This window comes from Pholis gunnellus (assembly GCF_910591455.1).
Source record: "Pholis gunnellus genome assembly, chromosome: 20".
In the NCBI taxonomy this organism is placed as follows: Eukaryota; Metazoa; Chordata; class Actinopteri; order Perciformes; family Pholidae; genus Pholis; species Pholis gunnellus.
In genome coordinates this window covers 17,329,992-17,352,615 of record NC_136547.1, presented here as the reverse complement: position 1 = coordinate 17,352,615, position 22,624 = coordinate 17,329,992, and the positions used below count along the sequence as shown (strand labels likewise).

Genomic DNA, 22,624 nt, shown 5'->3' with positions numbered 1-22,624 from the left:
CCCGGAGATGTTTTGACATGTGGTAGGTGACATGTTTTAGTGCGATAGCGAGTTGCACCGTGACAGCCGCGTAAAGAGAAATGCCGGAGAAAAGCGCACGGCATTTGTTCTATGCACAGCTTGACCAAAGGGAGCGATGGCAAAGAAAGAGCTCTTGTTCTGGGGGTTTCCACGGCATGCTTGAGCTTATAAATGGTCTGATTAAGAAATCCCACCAATTGTATGAGACTCATACAGTCTGTCATAGTGTTATTCCATTGCCTCAGATTGTATTGCTTTTATGGAACCATATCAAGCGGACATTTATAGAGGGAGGACAGATTGTTTCCATGGGAAAGCTTCGGGCAATATAACTGTTATATTGTTAGGCCGTTGGTTTGTCGCCTTCTCTTTGGCTTTGCAAGGAGGGCTAATGTTCTCGTTTGACACTGGCGGATTGCTTTCTCTCTGTGCCTGAAGAGAGAAGGCAGGCTAATACATTTGAGTCGGTGAAGCGAAGGTCGTTGAGAATTACATTCACCCCCCCTCCCCTCCTCAGCCGCCTACCCCCTTTTCTTTTTTCCCTGTAATTTCCCCGCTGGATTGGCAAACGCTTTTCACTATTAGCACTGTGGTAGGCAGCTCACTGCGTGTGTGTAATCGTCTGAGTGTGTGTGTGTTGTGGCGTGCTGGCAGGCCCACCCAGACCCGAAGCAGACTGGACCGATAAATAGATGCATGGCTCAACTGGATTGTACTCTCATGAGGAATAAGAACAACGACAGGAGTGATATGACGTAGAATATCACCACGCTGCCCCCACCCCCGAGAGGAGGAATGTAAGTTTAAATTGGGAGGTCAGGAAGACCCCAAAACTGTGGGACCATAGGGGACTTAAAAGTAGGCCATGTTCTTCTTTTATGATCCTGAATAGAGGTTGTTAACTGTCCCGTCTTACCTGAGGACGCTCAACCCCTAGAAGCGGGTCCCCACAGGTGTTCAGAGCAATGAATTAGAGGTACATTTAACACCGCTGGCAACAGGAGAGCCTTTTTTGCGGAGCCCTCAAACTGCCCCGCCAAGCGTTCGCCGTAATGTCTTCCAGATGATAAGGGCCTGGATGGATCTGTGTTAGCAGGGCGACGCGTGTGGGCCCACTGGCGCAGAACCGCCGGAGTTCTGGCTGACACACCAGTCATTTAGGCACCAATAGAGACATTTTGGAGAAGGAGTTCTCTCTCTTTCTCGCCTTGCACACAGAGAGGACCCCCGGGGGCGTATTCTCTCTTCCATCTGCATCCTCTCTCCCGCTGTGCTGCCTTTACGAGGGCCATCCGATCTGATGATAAAGCACCGGGGTAAAAAAATGCAACAAACAGCTTTTGTGGAGGTGCGAGGAGTCAAAATAGAAACGACATAGGGAGTATTCCTCTTGTTTGCATGGCTGACAGGGAGTTTGTGAGGACACGAGAAATGAAAACATTGGTTGCCTGTTTTCTCTAAACGCATGCTACACTGGACGCAATATGCACAATGCTCTGCATGTACACACGTTTGCACATTCATCGTGCATATATGTACACACAAACAACAAAGCCGCACACTTGAGCTCTTCTCTCCTTCTTCATCTCAATGATGCATCTCAGCATCAATTTTTTAGGCGGCTGGCAACGCTCAGCTTTTGGCAGTTGCTGGGTGGAGTAAGAGGGTGGGGGGTGGGGGGTGGGGGGCAGAAACAGAGGCTCTGAGGTGAATTATAAGTCTGCTGATAGAACAGAGCAGGGCCACAGGAAGATTGATGCTCTCCGTTGTGAGCTGGGAACCAAAAGATGGAGAGGAGTCAGGAGAGGAACCGGGAGAGAAGAGAAGAATTAGGAGATGAGTTAGGAGAGGAAATAAGGAGAGGTGAGGATCTCCAAGCAGAGAAATTGATAGCACAAATTAAATAAGGATAAAAATAATATAGAGAAGGCAATAATTTAAAAAAAATGTTTACTGCAAAAAAGTATGAGTTTTGTAACTTTAAATGTTTTCATCGTAAATATTTGCTCCGGTGACTAAACTAGACGATGACGTGGTTATAACAGAAAGAAACCCGATCCCTGCAACACGGGAGCCCATTAAACTGAATAATGAGTAACTCCCCGGCCATCTAGCCGCAAAGCTAGCAGGGGGGGGGGATAGCATTGTAAACACCACGTGAAACTAGTTTTTTTTTCACTGTGCTGCAGCTGATAAAGTAGCTGAAACAAAGTGGTACTTGTGTGAGCCCAGCCAGGGCTGTTGCAACAGCTGGCGTCCCGGCGACTAGAGAGGAAGATGACCTGGTCTGAAATCACAAGACGGGGAGAAATGAAGGGAGGCCAAACCGCTGGGGCAGGGGATTAAACAAGAGGATTGTTTAACAGAGGATTTCCAAATGATATGACGAGCCCAAGTAGGGGGGGAACAAGATCTTTCCTGGACTTTCCTTGATGAGATCCTGAAAAGTGGAAAAGCAAAGCAAATGGCTGGCTGTCGGGGCCTACTGGCAATCATTGGTTTTATAAACACACAGAAGAAGAAGAAGAAGAAGAAGAAGAGGAGCTTGATGCATGGTGACAGCTCCATATCACCTCAGATCACTCCATCCGAGCAGCAAGAGGAGTGAAGTCATCCATCCACCGCACCTCCTCAGGGGACCCAATTTCAAGGAGTGCCACTTCTATCCAGCTCTACATTTAGTTACATTCTGTCTCTGCCTCTCTCTCAATAGCTGACTCTTACTAGTTATATTTAGCATTTTATTTCCCCCACAAATCACCTCTAGTAACTTGATTTATGTTACGCAAATAGGTTTTATTTTAAATTTGAATCAGGTGAAGGAAACCATTTTTGTGGGGGGAAAAAAGGTGGTAATTCGTGCGTGTGGATACAAGTCAGGCCCCCCCTGAGGGATTTAGCCCGCCCCCCCCCGAGCCGTCATTCAAAGTGTAAATCGCCTTTTTGTGTGAAATCCTGTGCATTAACAGAATTTGAAATCGCTAAGGAGACGTGATGTTTTGACAGTAATTTGGGAATCGAGTAAAACTATGAAAATAGGCCCCTTTGCCCGGAAGGCGCATATTTTCTGAGGAAGAGACAGAGAGAGCATGTGTGTTCACCGAATGTGCCCGCACACCTGCTGCACATTATACTTGCATACATCAGAATTTTTACCGTGAGCGAATTGCGTTGTTTTTATCCACGTGGCGTCCTGATGAAGACGGAGGGCCGTCGCAGCGGATCAGCGCCGTTTGGGCAGGAATATGGTTCGATAAGTGGCCCTCAGAGCTGAAAGAAGTTGGCGGGACGCGGTGCGTGGCGGGCAATTAGGAAATTGTGGAAACCCGAACCTGAGTCAAAACACAGCACGGAAAAGTCATCTGAACCATCATGCAAACTCACACACACACACACATACAGGCAGTAGAGTTAAAACCACCACTCAAGTGCATGAAAACACACACACACACTGATAACCGGAGGCTCTTTAGACCACCCTCGTCGGCCAGTCACTCTCTACCAGCTTGAGTTTTGCATGCCAGATTCCGTGTGCATGCGTGTGTGTGTCATGGCTCCTCTTCCCAATCCTATTTCAAAGCTGTTTTCCTCTTCTGCTCCCAAACTCTGCACCGACTCAATTAGGCGGCTGCACCCTTCCATAGCCGTGGGTCTGAAATTCCATTTGAATGTGAAATTGTGTCTGTGTGTGTGTGTGTGTGTGTGTGTTTAACAGCTTTAACACCTGCTCTTTCTATACACCAGCCTCAGCCAAAGGCCAAGATACAATCACTCCCATTTTCTCTCATACAAGAAGCACACGCACACACCGTCAGTGTTATCTAGTGGTTAAACAGGAGATATGGACAGCTGTTCAGCTAAAGTTCAGTAGTCAAAGCAGTTACACAAACCTGACCTCAGTATAGCTGGGAGCACAAAACCTCTGCAGTGCGTGTGTGTGTGTGTTCTTGCCAGGTTGATATATTGAAAACATAACCTGCCCACCTGTTCTCTGTGTTTTAACCTGAGACCTCATTAGTGCGCTGTGTTTTATTTCCACTACATTACCTGCACAATATGCTGTGTTGCTCTGCGTTTGTGTTGGTCCTCTGAGTATGAATCTATGGTATGTGTGTTTATCTGTGTGTGTGTGTGTGTGTGTCTTCAGACATAGTGATTTTCAATAAATCCAATCGATAAGAAGAGCAAAAACAGAACTCAATGAATACTGAGCCTAAAGAGAAAACACACTGTGACTTACACTGCTTCCCTCTCTCTCGCCTTGCTCAGGTACGACTACGTGGAGGTGCGAGACGGCGTCGACGAGAGCGGTCAGCTAGTGGGGAAGTACTGCGGGAAGATTGCTCCCTCTCCGGTCGTCTCCTCCGGAAACCAGCTTTTCATTAAGTTCGTGTCTGACTATGAGACGCACGGGGCAGGTTTCTCCATCCGCTATGAGATCTTCAAGACAGGTGGGTGGCCTCGCACAGCTGCAGCTTCACTTTGTCCCAGACAAACCATAGTACCTACTTTTTTTTTTAAAGCTCCAAGTAACTTTTATTTTGTGTTGTTTTTGGTGGTCCCTGTGGACATAAGTGATAGTGTTTCCGAGCACCAGGGTCCCCTTAGAACACCTCTCATTTTACTGCAGCAGGGTCTTAATGTAGGTCATATAGAGGCATCGATATTAAATTGAGACGGTCTCATAACTAATTAAAAGTTACTCACTTTAAATTGAACAACCTGAGCTCTTAAAATAGCCATTGAGTTCTTAGTGTAAGGTTAGGAAAACATTGTAACAAGCTCTACATCACAAGTAATCTGATTTGTCTTAGCTGACACTGTCACGTATACGCCGTGTGACACATTAAGAAAACTGTCGGAATAATTGTGATAATGGAGCAAGAAAGAGCCTCTCCGTCTAGTTTCATGGTTTGTTTGTGATTTAGTCAAGGCACCAGAGCGTCAAATTATACACTTGCAATATGGCAGGCAATATGCTCCGTTCAAAACCAATGAATCATAGTCCCATATGTTCCATAATTGTAGCAGTTTTTATGTGGTGTGAATTATTGTACAATAAGCAAGGGCATAATTTGGTGAGCAGTGATTCGACAAATGTTTTTTTTCAAGTGTTGGTTTACCGTCAGATGGCAATCCACGGCGAGGGTACGAGCATCCCATTATACCCGCAGGCTAGCTGGTTGTGGAGAAAGTGAATTCAGGCCACTGAACTGGGTTGAGGAAGTGCTTTCACTGCAGTGGTATCCAATCAGTTGGAGGTTCCCGTCTAAAAATAAGTCCTCTTGGTAAATTAGTCTAGAATCATGTGCGATAAACCGCAGATATCCTCAGGGGATGTCTGTCTTATCAGAACACAGCACCCCAGGAGGAAGGATTTCCTGTTGGGTGGCTGCCGTCCTTTGTTTGGACTGGGAGGAGGAGGAGGAGGAGGAGGAGGAGGAAGACAGCACATATCTGGAGAGTGACTTGTCGGCAGACAGGTGCTACAGATTCCACTTTCATTAATTAACCTCAGCGGCAGTCAATGGGACGGCCCTCCCCGTGACCTCCGAGACATGATGAATGTCCCTGCGAGGTTCCCTCCTCCCTTTTTAATCCGGGCCATGTTGTGCTTGTGTTTGTGTCTCTGGGCTTGCGCGCGTCACCATCACGACAGGGCAGCTGGCGGAGTGCGGCTCAGTTTTACGAGATCAAAAGCGGCACTCCGCCCCGACATGTGCGAGCTCATCGGCACACACTCCCTCTGTCCCCCTCGATAGGCCCATTAAATCAACCACATTCTTCCCATGATTAGCTTGGTGTTTCCCAGTGTCATCTATTAGCCGGGGCTGATTATAAATGAGGCGTGTTAGGGGCCCAGTGGCGATAGGGGAACTGCTGAGCACACTCATAGGGCACTGAGATATGAGCGAGTACATATCTAGCAAGAAAATGCGGATGTTAGTGCAGATAGAAGATAGAGAGTCAGGACTCTGAGAGTTGGACCTCGATGAGGATCTTTGCTTATGGAATTCAAAGGGGACTCAGCACTTGGGAGAAAAAGGGGCTCCAGGAGCATCGGTGTAGCTCAACCCCCCCCCCCCCCCCCCGTGGGTGTGCCGTCGCTCCCTATAGTGGATCCAGGCCCCTCGTTATGCTCTGAGTTTACTCCGTGTTTTGACTACTGCAGCGCCGGCTGCCGCCAAGAACTGTGCTCTGAGATCAATTAACAGCCCTGTTTGTGAGTGCGAAGCCAAGCAGAAAGAGAGATGCAAAGCTAGCTGATTAGCACAGCTTATCAACGAGCAGGGTATTAGCGGGGAAAAAAACATTGTGTTGGCTAACACATGTAACGTTAATGATGATACACAGATGCTCGGATAACGGCTGGAGGAACGGGAGGCTCGCGCTCGTGCATGCCAATGAGGGGAAATGCAAAGAATGCAGGCTGTTTATCACCGCGATTACAGGCGTGGAGATCAGTGGGAGTCCAACTCGGGGACGGCACCGCCTTTCATCTGGGGTTACGTGCAAGCAAAGGTCACATGGAAGATAAATATAACCGCATAGCAAACATATGCAAACACTTGCTCCCCTCAGGGATCCAGCTTATACAAGCATGTTTACATGTGCAGGTTTTACCCACTTAGACTGTAAACTATGTAAATACACGTTCACACACAAACTTCAGCACGCTGGCGTTCGAAGCCCTGGCTTTCATCAACAGTAGCCTGCGAAGTGTCTAATTGGAAGAGAGCAGGTTGTTTTGCGGCTCTCTATGGCCGCTTCCGCGTCCGTCTCTACCCCACTCCACTCCTCAGTCCCATCCAACCGTCTTAATTAGCACGGGCAATTTATTTTATAGCCTGCAAATTGGCAGCCGCGCTCCGCTGGCTGAAGTCTGGCAGGAGATGGGAAGAGCGTAGTAGATGGTGGGGGAGGAAGAGATGGAGAAGCGGGGTAGATGAGGGATAGTTGTGCTGAAGAGAGCTCCAAGATTAGCAAGCTGGTTGTGTTCGTGTGTGTGTGTCTCTGCGGAGGCCTTCGACTTTATAAAATGGTTCATAAAACAAAAAATAACAGCTGGGCAAACTATGGCCTTGACTTGATAAACCACCACCAGTATGATGAAAAATCAGAAGAGTAAACTGAGATGAGGCCGGCTTACCCTCATACCAGTATCTCGTTTAAAAGTGTTTCTGAAAAAGATCCGTCCTCTTAAGTACACATGCACAACATATGTTTTCTCTTAACAGCTCTGCGTTAGCTTTGAGCCACATCAAGGCTGGCCGAGGGCCCATTGAAGTGGGCAAGGAGATAGAGCTAGTGACGGCCCTCCCTCCCTCCCTCCCTCTCTCCCTCCCACTCACACACACACACAGGCTCATCCCTGTCTCCTCACGATTACTCAGCAGGATGACTAAGTCTATTGGACGGAAGCCTACATAACGCTTAAAAACACCGTCTTTTCACGCGACAGCCCCGTTTATCATGTCACTGTGATGTGGGCCCTTTGACTCGGAGCACGCACCTGTGAAAACACTCTCAAGGTGTGCGTGCGTGTGTGTGTTGGGTGGGGCCTAATGGGGGGCACGCTCTGCTTTCATGGATGGCACGCCCTGATGGCATAGGTCACATCTGGCATGGAGACGTACTGTCATCACACACACACACACATACACAGCCCTCATGGAAACCTAAGACAACAAATCTCTTTAAGGGGAGCCAGAGGGAGACTGTGAATCCCCCTGGCCCCCCATCCCACCAGCACTGCGTCATCCCTCAAGCAGCAACGTCACAGGCACAGTCAGAGCGCTAAACAGCATGTCAGTAATCCAGTGCCTCGGGGTGTGTGTCAGGGTAAATGTAAACCTCCCTTTTTCCATCTGTCACAGTGACGGACACTCCGCAGGCTTCAGGTTAATGTTTGACTTCGTGTTGAAAGAGTTAATTCTCCACCGACCATTAACCCCTCCGTCCGTGTGGCATGCGGACAGAGTGGAGGGGGAGGGAAGGGGAGGGGAGGGGAGGTATGACGGGTGGTGGAGGGTTGTGATCTGGGCTAATGATCAGCCGGAGAGCAACATGGAACATAAACATAACAGTGGTGATTTAGTTAGCGCTCCAAAAACAACGCCTTCAGCCCCTTTGGCTCCGGCCTCTAATAACCCGGAGAGATGAAAAGATGGGGGAAAAAAAGAAAGAGGAAAAGAGAGAGAGAGAGAGAGAGAGAGAGAGAGAGAGACAGATTAAAAAATGAAAATAGCAAGAGGCTGTCACATTTAACACCAGTTCCTTGGCGCAATGTTGTTGTAGTGATTAACGCCCAGTCCGCTCTCAGCACTTTAAAGCAACAGCTTAATAGAGACATAGAGGACAAGTCATCAGGGAGACTAACGGTGCAAAGGCGCCCCACTCCATTCATGTTCAAACCATATTTATTTAAGATTTGTATCGATCTCTTAACACTTGCAAAGACTGAAATCAGATCCCCATTAAATATAATTTCGCCGGTTATGGCTTGACGTGTTAAACTAACTCTGATCGCTCAGTCGGAGTGACATCTGTTTACTCCCCCGTCCAGAGGAGGGGGGGGGGGGGGGGGGGGGGGGGGCTCAATGTAAACTAGAGTAAAAAGAATCCATTACTCCTGGTAGTAAATGTTTGAGTGCCTGGTTTGAGGTTGCCGGTAAATGTTCAAGGTTACTTCTTTTTCTGTCCCTCAACTTCCTGTCGTAAACTCAGCTGTTTGTTTTAAAGCAGTGGTTCAGGCTACATCAGGCCGAACTGATCTTCTTGGATGAAATGGGACAATCTAAGTGTATGATCCCTGTGAGTCTTACCTGAGTCAAACCTTTCATATTTACAAAACCCTTCCTGTTTCTTATTTCCACCCCCCGTCCTATTGAGACGACAAAATACGCCAGCAACGGCGACAAACACTGTGATAAAACAGAGGGGGAAGAAGGGGGGATGACGGATCCTGACACAGAAAAGCACGACTGCTGTCACCGAACGCCTCTCGCGCGGACATGGCACAATGCATCCTGGGTATAGCGAGGGGGAACTTGGGGACGGAAGCCTTTTCCCGCGTGGAGGCACGAGATAAAAGAGATCTGTCGGACGATTATCACGCCGGTGGGAGCGACCCGAGCGCTCTGTCTTCTCTCGCCACTCTGTTTGGTTTGTGATGTCTTGGCTCCGTCCTTTTCTTGAGGGGGCTGTGAACGCAGCCAGGCACACGAAGGCTGACGATGGGGGGAGTCTGTCCTTTGGCTCGGCCTCAGTCGTCATAATTCGGAAAGAGCGCAGAAACAGGAAGACCTAATGGTGATGGTGATGAAATAAGTATCTATACATACATTTCACAAATGCATTCATGTATTATAGTGTCCTCAAATTGTAAGACTGAGCTTAATCCTGGCAAAATTGTATGGAACATTTGCATCAGTCCAGGCATTATATTCGTCGTATTGCCTGAATTCAAAGACCAAATCTGTTCTGGCCAACTGCTGAGCCGAGATAAGGGTCATGGTGGAGGCTGATGAAATGGACGGAGAGCGGAGATCTGAGCCAATATCCACAGGAAATTCAATACGCCGACCTGAATTGCACTTTGGATACTGCAGCTGTCTAGAGCACTCGGGGACTCATGGGTGCCTGTTATTTTCAAAGAAGTGGCTCCCATCTATAGTCCCCCCGCCCCAAAAAAAAAACTGTCTGACATTTCCCCACGAATACGGCGAGGTAAAGTGCAGAACTGCAGCATCCGGCAACCCTCTCATCTCGGCGAACGCTCTCTCTCTCTCGACAAAAACCCTCCATTTTCCGGGGGTAAATACGAGGGGAAGCTGTGAAATTAATGGCGCCCACTGTTCTCGAAAAAGCCACACTTTAGCGGCGGCACTAAATGTCAGCTCTCTTTAGAGTCAGAACGCCGCTCGCCGCGGCTTTCAACTTGGGGAAAGGCAAAATCAACACGGCTCTCGCTCCCTTCACTCACTCCTCGCCGGTGGACAGGCTGAAGTGGGCCCGATGGTCCTGAATTAGGGGCCCAGCGAGGAGCTTGAGTGACAGTGGAAAAAGCAGTTTGCCACATTTATTTAAGCTACAAAGACTGTAGCAAGCAGGCTCTATCTAGCGATAACTCCCTGCAATTTTGGTTTCGATCGGCCCCATCTGCGCCCATCACGCCGGCTGTCAGACTAGCATGAAAATTACATTATCCTGTGCACATTTCTGCCACTAATGGCTCCAAATAATTGCCCTGGATGACAGTAGTCCTCTTCTTTTTTTTCCCTGAGTTTGTGTGTGTCAAGCCCGGCTCGGCGACAATCCGGCCCAGTGCTCGAGCATGCATAGGGAACATGTCTTAATGTCTCTTTCTATCACTCTCCGAAATAAATCTCCTGCAGCCGTTAGCGTACATTTTTTTTAATCACACGTCAGTCATTCTTAAAACGTAATCTTGTGCTCATGATGCTTCAAGAAGTGTCTAACGTGGGAAACATGTTACTGCTCCTCATCAGCTGGAAGGCAGCTCTCCCGGGAAGCTGTGAATACATATTTTGACTTTCCCTTGTGTAAAATTGCGTGTGCGTGTTGATGTATGCGCAGTCATTGCCCTCGCTCTTCCATCCCTGACGCTGAAATTCTGCCTGAGCACCTCTCACATGTTTCACATGTGTCCTGATATGTGTGTGTGTGTGTGTGTGTGTGTGTTTGTGTGAGAGACGGGTTTTTTGCACAGTGAATCAAACTGTTTATTCATCGCTCCCCGATTCTGGTGGTGACTGAGGCCTTTCACTAATGTTTATGCTCACAGTCCAAATGTTCCAGGAGTTACTGATGTAACACACACACACACATAGGAGGAGTTTGGATGTTTGTGCCCATGAAAAAGGCAGATAGAGGAGGGTTGAGAGACCCAGATGTAGCCTCAAGTAGAAGTACTATCAAGGTGGTCTCTGGTCCCGGGGCCGTAAACTGTCCTCCATTCAATAGACCAGCTGGGGGACAGAGCTTCTCAACACCAACCACATAAAGCCTCGTTGAAACCGATCACTTAACCAACAGTCATTCAAAAGAATCAAAAGAATCCCTATTGTGTCTCACCTTCTTACTCCCCCCCCCCCCCTCCCCACAGGTCCAGAATGCTCCCGGAACTTCACCTCCAACAGCGGTGTCATAAAGTCACCCGGTTTCCCTGAGAAATACCCCAACAACCTGGACTGCACTTTCATGATCTTCGCCCCCAAGATGTCCGAGATCACCTTGGAGTTCGAGAGCTTCGAGCTGGAGCCCGACCCGACGCCCCCCACCGGCGTGTTCTGCCGCTACGACAGACTGGAGATCTGGGATGGCTTCCCCGGAGGTGAGCAAGCGCTGCCGGTTACGACCGTAGTGCCATTGTGTGCTTTATATTTGTCAAACTACCGGAAAACATCAATGCTGTGAAAAAATAATAGCTGAAATCCCACTGCTAAGAAATCCGCTATCCTGCAGATGCAAAAGATAAGAGATAGATCGTTATTTTCTCACTGCTTTTTTGAATGAACAGCTTTACACAAAATGACGGCGTTATCCGGGCCAGTGGGCTAACTGCTTCAACCAGACTTGGCAGGGGACCAAGAGTCTGTCGACATGAGCGTAACGCTTAGTCATCGCCCAACACCATACACTTTCTGGTTACGAGAGCCTCCCGTCCTTCCTTTTTCTCTCACGGGCTGCATTGCTTTGTTCAACTGTTCATTTGGGAATCCAAGGTCTAATCTAGGCTATGATATTTTTGCTTCTCTGAAAACTGACATAGAAAATGTCCTTCAGAGGCTTCCTTTAGTTTCCCACAGGAGAGAATTTAAACTGAACCAGCTTGGTCCTGATGGGAGCGAAGGGCCCGCAGCTTTCGCGCAGATTCGGACACACGATAAAACATTGGCAAAAAATAGCATTCTCAAATCTGCAGGTGAGAGACAGGGTGAGAAAGGGAGCGCTGTGTTCAAAGTGATGCCTCCACGGCCCCCGAGATGAGGCTTTGAACTCAACGAGCAAAATAACCTCTTGAAGTTTTGCAGTTTTTCTCCCGGCCATTCAAACGCGGTGCGCGGACGAGATGAAAGCTTTTTCTCGCCCATCAGCGGCTGAAAATTGAAAGAACATCAGTATTCTCTGCCGCGCCGTTGCAAGTGATAAGGTTGAAGTGTAAATCAACGCGCCTTTTCAAGTGCGTTTACTCGACGTTCCATATTCTCTGAGCTCGCATATCCGTAGAGTTGACCTTTGATTCCAAGAAGTATTTCCATAATTCATTTTTAGGTTCTCTCCTAGAGGTGGTTTAATTTTCAAGATTTGTGTTGATTAACGAGACCCGCAAAAGCTTGGGGAGCTGAGAGTATGTCACATTATTATCACCTTTTAATACATATTTTCTGTTTCAAAAAAGTACCTCGGGAATCTGGGAGAAAAAAAAGTTTACCGTGCTACTTCCGACTTTTTTTTTTTCACTGGAAACTGACACTTCGGACCGACGTGGCATCACACCCTTCAAGTGTTGTTCTGTGTGACAGACAGCCTTGTATAAAAGAAAATAAGCCATGCGAAGAAAGAAGTGTGTCAGCTTTCGCCAGGTGGCTCCTGTGGTGCCTGCTGGATCGATAGTGCATTAGCACGGAGGCATGCTGGCCGTCGGGGCGTGCAAGGATGGAAGATGTCCGGGCAAATACGGGCCCGCGTGGACGAACTGGAGTATTCGCGCCTCGCCGGACAGGTGCTGCGTAAGAACGGGCCCCCCACTACCTCGTCCCTCTTCCCATGAGGAATGGAGAGCCAGGCAGGAATGCAGACTTCATAGCGAGGCTCTTTAAAATTTCATAGCGCTGGGGAGTCATGCAGATAATCCGGGAGATAGCATTTTTATGTTCGGCCAGGGCCTTAGCGGGTTTAAAAGCACACATAGATTCTCACGCAAGCACCTGGGTTAGGAAGATTAATCGGAGCTATCACCCCCCCCCCCCTTTACCCCGTGAGTCCCCGCTGCCCGGCCTTTGCCTTTCATGTATGAGAGCTGGGCTGAAAGTGGCATGTTTTGGATGACAGGAGGCCACGGGGAGGCAGGCCTGTCACTCGCCGCTGATCACAGCATTGCTAATCACAGATAAGCTGCAGGTCCCCACACACACCGGCGGTAACACACACACTCACACATGTGCATGGATCACAGCGCAGGGCAAGGTCACTGTGCTCCCTTGCCCCCCCCCCCCCCCATGTTACCCAACCCCATGTTTCTCCCATGCCGCTCTATCTCCCCCTAACGTCCCTCCACCTCCCGTTCCCTGTCCCTCCCACTTCCTCGTTCCTGCTCAGTGGAACATGTCCCTCTTTCGCTTTTATTGCTTTCTCGCTCTCTCTCTCTCTTTTAATGCCCCCCCACCCCCTATTGTCTCTAACCAGTCTCCTCCACTAAACTCACTCAACTTCCTCAAGTCCCAAAAAAAAAAAAGAAATGGCAAAGGAATTTATGGCCAGCAAATAGACAGAGACTGTGACCTGCCCACACCACAGGTCCCTCTTTGGCTGTGCTCTTTTTGTGCCCGACAGGCTGAGCAGGAATGTCTTTTCTCAAGCGTCTTTATGGTGTCGGGTAGAAAAACAACTCATTGACACACTAGTTTTCACACCTCCGTGGTCGGTAGTTAAGCCCTTGTGTGACATGGCTGTGGCAGACAAACAAATATTGAGTTAACCCAAGTCTAACCCGACTAACAGTGTTTGTGCTTCTTTCCCCTTTCTCTCTCCAGTCGGCCCATACATCGGGAGGTACTGTGGGCAGAACACGCCAGGCAGGATCATCTCCTACACGGGCATCCTCGCACTGACAATCAACACCGACAGCGCCATCGCTAAGGAAGGCTTTTCGGCCAACTTCACCGTGATCGAAAGGACTGTTCCGGAGGGTGAGCTGGCATTAAAAACACTGTAAATCAGACAGATGGGGATGTAAAATAAATCTGTATATTGTGGTAGTAATCAAGATGAAATCACGATCCACATTGGTCCAGTGGAAGACAATCTGGATTTGACGAGCCTGAATTGAAACTGGGTAGTTGAAGGCAATAAAGTGACCCCCCGGGGAATATTACTAAGAATAAGTAGCAGATGTTGTCTGCAACTGAAGCCACAAATGCTCCCATTATGACAAATTCCCACACGTTTAACAGAGCTGAAGAGTTATTAAATAAACACCTACTGCTTTTTCATTTGGGTCTGCCTCCCGTGGTTTATTAAAAGACCCACACATTTACACACTGTAAGCCCAGACGGGCTCCAAAAGGCAGCTTCCCCACCAGCGACCACCCCGGACACACAACCCCGAGGGCTTTTACATGCAGCGCCGTCATCGCGGGGCTCGACCCCCTGACCCCATTCTGCAAAACGCTCCGGCTAAACATTTCATTAAGGAAGACGAGCGCTGGTAGGAGTCATAAATCTGTCCAGGGGCTAGACCACCCCAAGCGAACACAGTCCGTCTTTGAATAGCGATGGAGATGGATGACGTTCAACAAACCTACTAATCGTCAACAAAAAGGTCTTGCCCAAAGGAAAAGACAGGCGCTGCGCACACACACACACACACACACACACACACACAAACAGCCCCGCCTCACAGCAATGAGCGATGACTACTGATGTCATGTCTCTTCAGTTTCCTTCCGAGTTACTTGACTCGCTTTAATCACACATCTAAACTCAGATTACCTAAAATCAGCTTTTCACATTCCCCATTCAGAGGCGTGGTTAATTATCTGACCCCTGATCAGCAAATATCTTCATTTGCATGAGTTGCTCGGTCTTACGTCACCGAGCGAGACGCAACCCAGATAGCAGAGAAATCTCCAAACTGGAAGCTTGCGCTCTTCCACTCTTGTACCACTTGAATCATTCATAATCCCCTTATGCATAATACACGGTGGATTTTCTCGCCTCCGCATGGCAAAGGGACGGGTACCACTCGAGCTGAAAGCCACTGATGCGAGGTGATAAGGTGATGAAAGGAGGCCTTGTCTTTTGTCTTTGCCCCGTTTCTCTGACTCCCCCCCCGCCCGTCTAACCCCCCTCGCTATCTTTTCGGCTATCAGCCCCGCTTCGGTTGGTAACCCACATGATCAGATACCATCCTTAGCGGCAAACACACGCCCCTTTGTGTCTCCGCTGATCATGATCCAGTTATCTACGTGATGTGGTCCAAAAAAAAAGAGTGCAAAAGTTTGAGTGAGAACGGGTTCAAAGAGAGCCGGCGATGTCGAGGCCGGAGACGTGCAAGACTGTGTTCTCGGCCTCACACTGACACTCGGGCGCAGTCACGAGCGCGTGCACGTACGTACGTATGCGGCCGTGGGTCGACACCGCGAAGCACAGAAGCACACGCTGACCCAGTGACTGAGGTGTTTTAGCAGTGTGGCAGATGGGGAGACCATCTGTGTTAGCTCGTAGGCAGCAGCCACATAGCAGCTCCACACTGCTCCCCGTCCTGTGCCCTCTGAGTGAGTGTGTGTGTGTGTGTGTGTGTGTGTGTTCGTGCACACACAGGCACATGACTGCATTTTTGGGCAAAGGGCCGTGTGCTCATGGGGAGCCTCGCAAACCGTTGAGGTGCTTTGTGATCAACTTCACCATCAGGCGAAAAAAGGAGTAAATATACAATAAGAAGAGTAATGGTCCACAGGAATGTGTGAAAGTGTGCCCTTACACACCTCTGTGTCGTTGTGGTGGCATTATACGACTCCTGGTCGGGTCAAAAGGTCATATCGTTCGTTGCAAACGTTGTGGCGGCTCCGTCCTCGGTGGTGTCAGCATGTCTGACCTCCAGGGGTTTAGGGAGGCCGACCCCAAGCTGACCCGGGTGAGTCTTTAGTCCCGAAGCCTGGGATGCCTCAAAACGGCTGCCCCATGTCAACACAAACAAGGGAAGCCACCTCCTACCAAGGCTGGTTTGGGCCATTGAGTGTGATATATTGCTCCATAATACAGCGACTAAACACACCTAAACTCCCTCAAGAGACCAAGTTGGGGAAAATAGTCACTGTGTGCAAAAAAAAGAGAAAGATTAACGGCCCACAAGGAGGTGAGGGAAACAGATCCAGTCAGTGGAAAAAACAACTGGGGGGAAAGTCACTTTAACGCCTAATACTGGCGTAATCTTAGCCCACACTGAATGTTTTATGAGGACATTTTTACGCCTTACTGCGAAACACTTCTTTCCAGCCCTCCATTAGAAACTAAAGAGGGAGAAACAGGGTGGATTTACCGAGGCGTTGCTGATGCGCTGTTCTTTTCCGGCCAGCAGCGCTGAGTGCCTGTCGTGTGGTGTCCTCCTCCCCAGAGACGAGCCCTGATTCCGGGGGACACTGAAAGCACCCGCCGGGTACATTCTGGTGCCCTCGGTGCTCAGGATTGGACTAACACATCTCTTTCATTCCCCTCAGACTTTGACTGCAGCGACCCTCTGGGAATGGAGTCGGGAGAGATAACATCGGACCAAATCATGGCCTCGTCCCAGTACAACCCCAGCTGGTCCCCAGAGCGCTCCAGACTCAACTACTATGAAAATGCATGGACGCCGGCAGAGGACTCCAACAAAGAGTGGATACAGGTACCACGTCTTTTTTTCTCATGTCACAAAGAGGTGATTTTCAAGAGGGTTGTTTGATTCAAATATCACAGAGCACTGACATTAAATGGTAGTTTCAGTTACGGAGGAGCGGTAGAGAATAACTGAAGAAAGTAAAACATGGCAGCGTAGAACAATTCCTGCCCGCGGTATGTTTTTGGCGGTGAGTCACAGTCTGAGGGTGCACACAGTATTAGAAGTGACTGTTGCCTGCTTGAACACAGCAGGAGTGTTCTGTGTTTGTCCTTCAGTCTCTGGAGGTGCAGTGTCTCCGTAGCGCTTTGACGTGACCCAACAATTTCGATGATGAATGCCAGACGTCCTGATGCACCTCAGGGCGGTCGAGTCCACGCCTCGCAAAAAAATTGCCCTCATCCACTCTCTCTCTGTCTATCTAGCTGTGTCTTTTCTCTCCCTCTGTCTTCCTGTCCTACCTGATAACTTCCCCTATTCTTTGATAACAGCGGCTGCCTCTGGGGAGCTGGGATTTAGTCCAGGCATCCTGCCCAGCCTCACACACACACACACACACACACACACACACATACACCAAAACAGGGCCCTGTCATATTTTTCTGTCTGTCGGCTTATCTGCACAAAGCGATCATCAGCCACCGGGGGAACTTTATGTGGAAAGATTAAGGATTTAGTTCTTGCATCCCCAGATGGGGATAAGTCACATATCCCAAGTCCACTCACAGCACGAACCCCCCCCCCATGGGACACAGCCGCACTACCTGGATGCATTTGCCGCACCTTTGATTTATTAACCGAAAGCCTTCAGGCCTTGTAAATGCCCAGACTGTTTTTCTTTTTCTGCTGTTTTTCTACAGTATTTGCCTCATCGCTGAAAAAGTTTGGGCCCCTATATATTCCTCAGGGGATGCATAATAGAGCTGACCGAAGCCAAATATTTGCTCAAGAAGGGCCATACGCAAGCTTTTCCTTCATTACTGCTATGAAAATATTTTCCTGAGGGCCCCCGTTGCTCCTTGAGGCTAATTGAATCAGTGTTGGAGCATTTGTCTGTGTGTGTGTGTGTGTGTGTGTGCGGGTTGGAGTGCATTCTCCCGTGCACGTGTGTCCATGTGTGCGTTCCTGGCTTTGTGGGCGAGCAGGAGGGTCTGGCTGGGTCCATATTGTCCCGCAGAGGAAGCCGGCATGCGTCTTGAGTGGATCAGGAAGAAGCATGGCCTCCCTCACCACTTCCTCAAGCAGTTGGACAGTCTGTTGTATTAAAGCATGTTTCTCTCTGAAAGGAAAAGCCATTGTTCACAGTCAGATATGTGTATTAAGGGTCGCAGCGTTTGCCTTTTTGTCAGCGGAAATCACAAGTGATCACAATGATTTGTTGCCACTCTAGCCTGCCCTCTGCTGTAGTATTGATCATATTGAGGATTTGATTTGGCAGTCAAATCTGGATTTTGCTCTAATGGGCGCGCTGATTTCCCCGATACTAATCACATCAAAACACCAAGTGGGGCTTCTCTAATTTCAGAGCCAATTCTGTGGTTGCCACCTGATTTATGCTTTAGAGGGAGTGCGATGCACTTGTGCCGAGCACTCCGAGCAGAGGCCCAATTATCACAAGTGGTATTAAAAGAGTAGGATTCTTCATTCCTCTTTCATTAGGCCTGTCCATGGTGCCGCAACAAGCTCAGGCTCCACTCGCAGCACGTACGAATCATCTCGGTGCGCCGTCAGATGCATAGTAATCAATTCATTATTTATTTCATTATCATTCCCTGACTGCAGTTTGAGGCCAACCGTTTGTATTATTCATGACGGGCGGCCGCTTGATTCCTGGGCTTTTTTTTTCCTTCTTATCTTTTCTGAACATAATCCAGATTTGTCATCCATTTTAATGCCGCCTCATTCTAATGCACTGAGAGGAGGAGGAGGAGGAGGAGGACGGCAAGATGCTCTGCTCTGGGTAATTAGATTGGTGTGGTGTGGTTCAGCATCGAGTGCCAGGTTAGCCAGGCCATTAATCAGCCCTTTGGTGTACACAGAGATGGACATATGTCCTTTTGAGGGGGTTTGCAGTTTGAGGAGGGAGCAAAGAAAGAGGCAATAATCCTTCATTTCATTTTTTTTCCCTTGTTCCTTTTAGATCATCTCACTCCTTTTTTTTTCTTTTTCTCATTCCTCTTGAAAATGCCGGTCCACAGATCTTTATCAAGGTAGAGATTTCTGCATATTATCTGCCCGTGTGAGTCATGGCCATCTTTGAAGATTAGGAGGATGAACAGCGGGGGGGCCTCCGCAGCAGGTTTCAGCAAAAAAAAAACGAAATGAGGAGAGCGCACACCCCCACCCTATCCAGCTTACAGGCCGATCCTTGCTTTATGAACTCTCGTCAAAGAAAACCTGAATGACACATAACACTGCGTCTGCACAACACATTCGTCTCTGAGAGGTAGTTTTTTTTGCCGCGTCGCGGCCCGTAAACTGACGGTTCCCAGGGGAGCGTGACAGCGGGGTGAAATTGCAAAGAATCTGACGTAGTGTGAAATATGTCCGAGCAATGAACTGATGGTCACCGAGAGTCGCCACAGCACCTGAATGAAGCGATAAAACCCAAGGCTGGATCTCCGTCGGGCAGCTGCCATTGATCGCGTACACACACAACATGAATAATTTAGACTGTACTGGAGAGAACCCAACTGTCAATACCTGAAAGCCTCTTTATTGAGCATCTCATAATGGAAATATGCACTAGGTTATCTCATGAGCTGACTTCGCTCTCTATATCTATAATTTAGCGAACAGCGGCTCCTGCCATTATCCTATTGCCAGGATGCATAATGCCTTAATTACCTCACTGGTATATATCAGCCTTTATATGATTATGATAACCTTAATTGTTTAATCAGAAGAGGAGATAGGGAGTCCCTTATACCTTTGTCATTTGAGAAATGATTTTAAGCTTGTCTGACAGCTGACAGCACTAACCATGAGAAGCATATCAGTGTTTGTTTGCACAATATGCTCCTTTATCTCCTGCATGTGATACTAATCTCAACAGTCAACCATTTACAGAGGAACTAGTCACGGGTTTACATGGGAAGGGAAGAGGGGCTGTGTGAATCCATGAGGCAAACAGCACTGAGCAAAGATAACAGGTTCTGCCGGCTGGCCAACCAAACGACCACTAATCGTTCATTTGCTCAACGAAGACGCCGCTCCGGCAGCCGCGGCGTTCATCCTCTCCGCAGCCCCCCCCCCCCCCCCCCCCCCCCCCCCCCCGAGTGCAGAGCCTAACGTCAGACGCTCAACCTGCACTCTCTGCCATTTCCTGCAGATATGAATGTGCTCTCAATTACCCCAGGTCAATGAGTTGCAGAAATGGCGCGCCCTTCATCGCCATTGTCTCTCTCTTCACGTCCTCCCCCCCCCCCCCCCCCCCCCCCCCCCACCCCCACCCCCATCCCAGGGCTCACCGCCGTGCCGAGTGATGAGCAATTAGAATACGGAGCGGCAATTAACAGCGGCTTCTCAGTTGATGAAGTCCAGCGAGGGCGGAGGAGCCGAGGCTGGCATGTGGCCGCCGGTGAGATCACCATCGCGTTGCACGGATGGAAACAATGGACGCTCTCTGTGCCTCGCCGCTCCCGGGCCTCGGCTCTCAATTGGAAAATCAATGAGAGGATAGAGACCCACGCTCGAGTGGAGTCGCCCAAAAAGTGGGAGCGGAAATCGAAACATGAGGGATGGCATGATGTAATGAAACGAGACAGTGCCGCATAAGTACCCCGAGACAAAAACTGCCGTAATCAGTGTGATTTTCAGCGTCTGTGCCATAGACAAAAAAAAAAGAAAGCCTCAGAGGTCTAGAGTCAGCCGCCATCCGCAGCTGTGTATCCTGGGAAAGGATCGTCAGGCAGCTTCCAGACATGACATACCATCAGGTCGCCCCCTCTCTTCCTTCCTGATCACTGTTTCTTAGTTTCATAATCATGACTCAGAGCGTTAGTCATGTGCGTGTTGCAAGGACGGGAATGACCCAGGAGTCTTAAAGGTGATTCAGAAGGAAGGAATAAAAGCTCACTGATAAATGCTTCCTCATAATCATAGAACGGCACATATCTGAGCACACTTCACGCACAACAAACCACACAACCTATAGTCTATTACGGCTGTCACCCGAACTTATACATACCTCTTTGTCAGGGGAAAAAAACAGACGACCGGCGCATCGGAAGATGTGCATAATTTAATGCCACCATGGAGGTGTCGGGGGTTGCTAAAAATAGACTGTCAGGTGAAACACCGTGATAAATGGAAGGCCGTGAGTGGAGCTCATAGGTCCTGCAGCATTTGAGTAATACAATTTTCATGAAAGGGGAATTAATTACACTTTCAGGTAATGGAGCTATTCCGAAAAGCTTCCGCTACCAAAGCCCTGTAGGTGAAATTAGGGAACAGATTGCTGAAATACTGCGTCTGGGGCTGGAAAGCATCTCTTCAGCTGCACCGCTGAAGTAGCTGCGTGTTTATGTCCGTTCACAAAAATGTCATCTTTCTGTTATTACCATACAAAGGACATTAAAATCAGAGATTGTATGCGGGAAATATAAAATACAAAAAAACAGGTGGCTAGAGACTGTGCATGTACTTGATGACCCGAAATGCTTCCGGGCTGTCTTTCTCCTAAATCTACCATCCTTTAAGATCCATAAAGCATTTCCAGAGGTTGTGGGGGGGGGGGGCACCGTCTATGTGTACCAGCTGCTCTCAGACACAGAGGAGCGCTCCCTCCTTCCTCACCCCCGGCATTTTTCTTGTTGTTGTTTTTTTGGTGAGGGAAGACGAATAAACTTGTTCCCCAGAGGCCTCAGTTATCCCCCCCCCACACACACACACAGATATTGGAAGCTGGAAATGGATTTAAAAGAAAATATTCGGTAAACTTCTCCCAGCATACGGATTGCTGCATGCAACTTCTTGGCAACTCCAATTATGGGCCAATCAAGCGGCGAGAGATAAGCTTTTGGGCCTTTGCTGTTTCTTGAACGCCCCCCCCCCCCTGGCCTTGTAAACCACATGCGTCCTCACTGTACCCACACAACAATGACTATCCTCAACCACGTATCATGTGGCCTTGCTGCACATCTGAGTCAGTCAGCACAGGGACAATACAGTGAAGCAACAGAGAGACCTAATGATCACGCCCACTGCTGCCACTGCTGTTGAGGGATAATTGGAAAATGATCTCTTGAAACTTGTACGAACACACACAAATACATAAATGCACTGCCTGCCTGTCACTCCCCGACATTCATTCCCACACACACACACACGCCTCAATCAAACGCCTGGTGCGTATTTCAGTACAGTCGATCTAATTACATGCACGCCAGGCTTTAACGGGCTGATGTTACAAGCCCGAGCACGACTAATTCTTTTTCTGCCTCTCTGGTTTCATTAGTCTGTGAGATGACTTGCCTCACACTGGCTGTTGTGTGGCAAGGGGCTTTGAGTCATCTGTTTGCCTCACAACAACAAGGGAGAGAACACCCAAAACTCACGGAGTCAAACATAGTTTGCCGGAGCAAGGAAGAAACCTCCCGGGAGACAAAGATGCGTAGAAGTCCTGCCCACACATCAGCCTGCCTTTTGCTTTATGGAAAGATTCTGAGAAGTCTGGGTGATTTCTTATCCCAGCCTGGCATGTTTATGGTTCAGTGTGTGCATGTGTGTGTGTGTGTGTGTCTCCAGATATGAGTTACTGTGCACCAGCTTGCCCAGAACGCATGGTGTCATTTGTCTATAGGTGGGCTTCAGTCCAAACACGCACTCTCATAGGAGAAATAACAATATGGTGAATGAGTACCAGACGCGGGCTCCATTCTGTTAGATCAGCAAAGGCTCAACACACAGCACATCCCTGTAGATGCTAGATTAGGAGTCATAATTCACACCTTTCCGCGTGGTGATTACATCACCCATTAA

At 48.7% G+C, this 22,624-nt stretch overlaps 1 protein-coding gene across 4 annotated transcripts in view; it reads left to right on the top strand.

Annotated features, from left to right (window-relative positions):
- nrp1a (neuropilin 1a) overlaps positions 1 to 22,624 on the top strand; it is a 56,661-nt gene that overhangs the window by 15,612 nt on the left and 18,425 nt on the right. For 3 of the 4 annotated variants that reach the window (XM_079180970.1, XM_079180968.1, XM_079180969.1), the window contains 4 exons: positions 4,291 to 4,472; positions 11,150 to 11,377; positions 13,800 to 13,955; positions 16,485 to 16,651. In XM_079180970.1, coding sequence (XP_079037096.1) covers positions 4,291 to 4,472; positions 11,150 to 11,377; positions 13,800 to 13,955; positions 16,485 to 16,651 — 733 coding nt within the window. Of the gene's footprint in view, positions 1 to 586; positions 819 to 4,290; positions 4,473 to 11,149; positions 11,378 to 13,799; positions 13,956 to 16,484; positions 16,652 to 22,624 lie in introns of those variants that run through there. The other variant, XM_079180971.1, reaches the window with a different exon arrangement.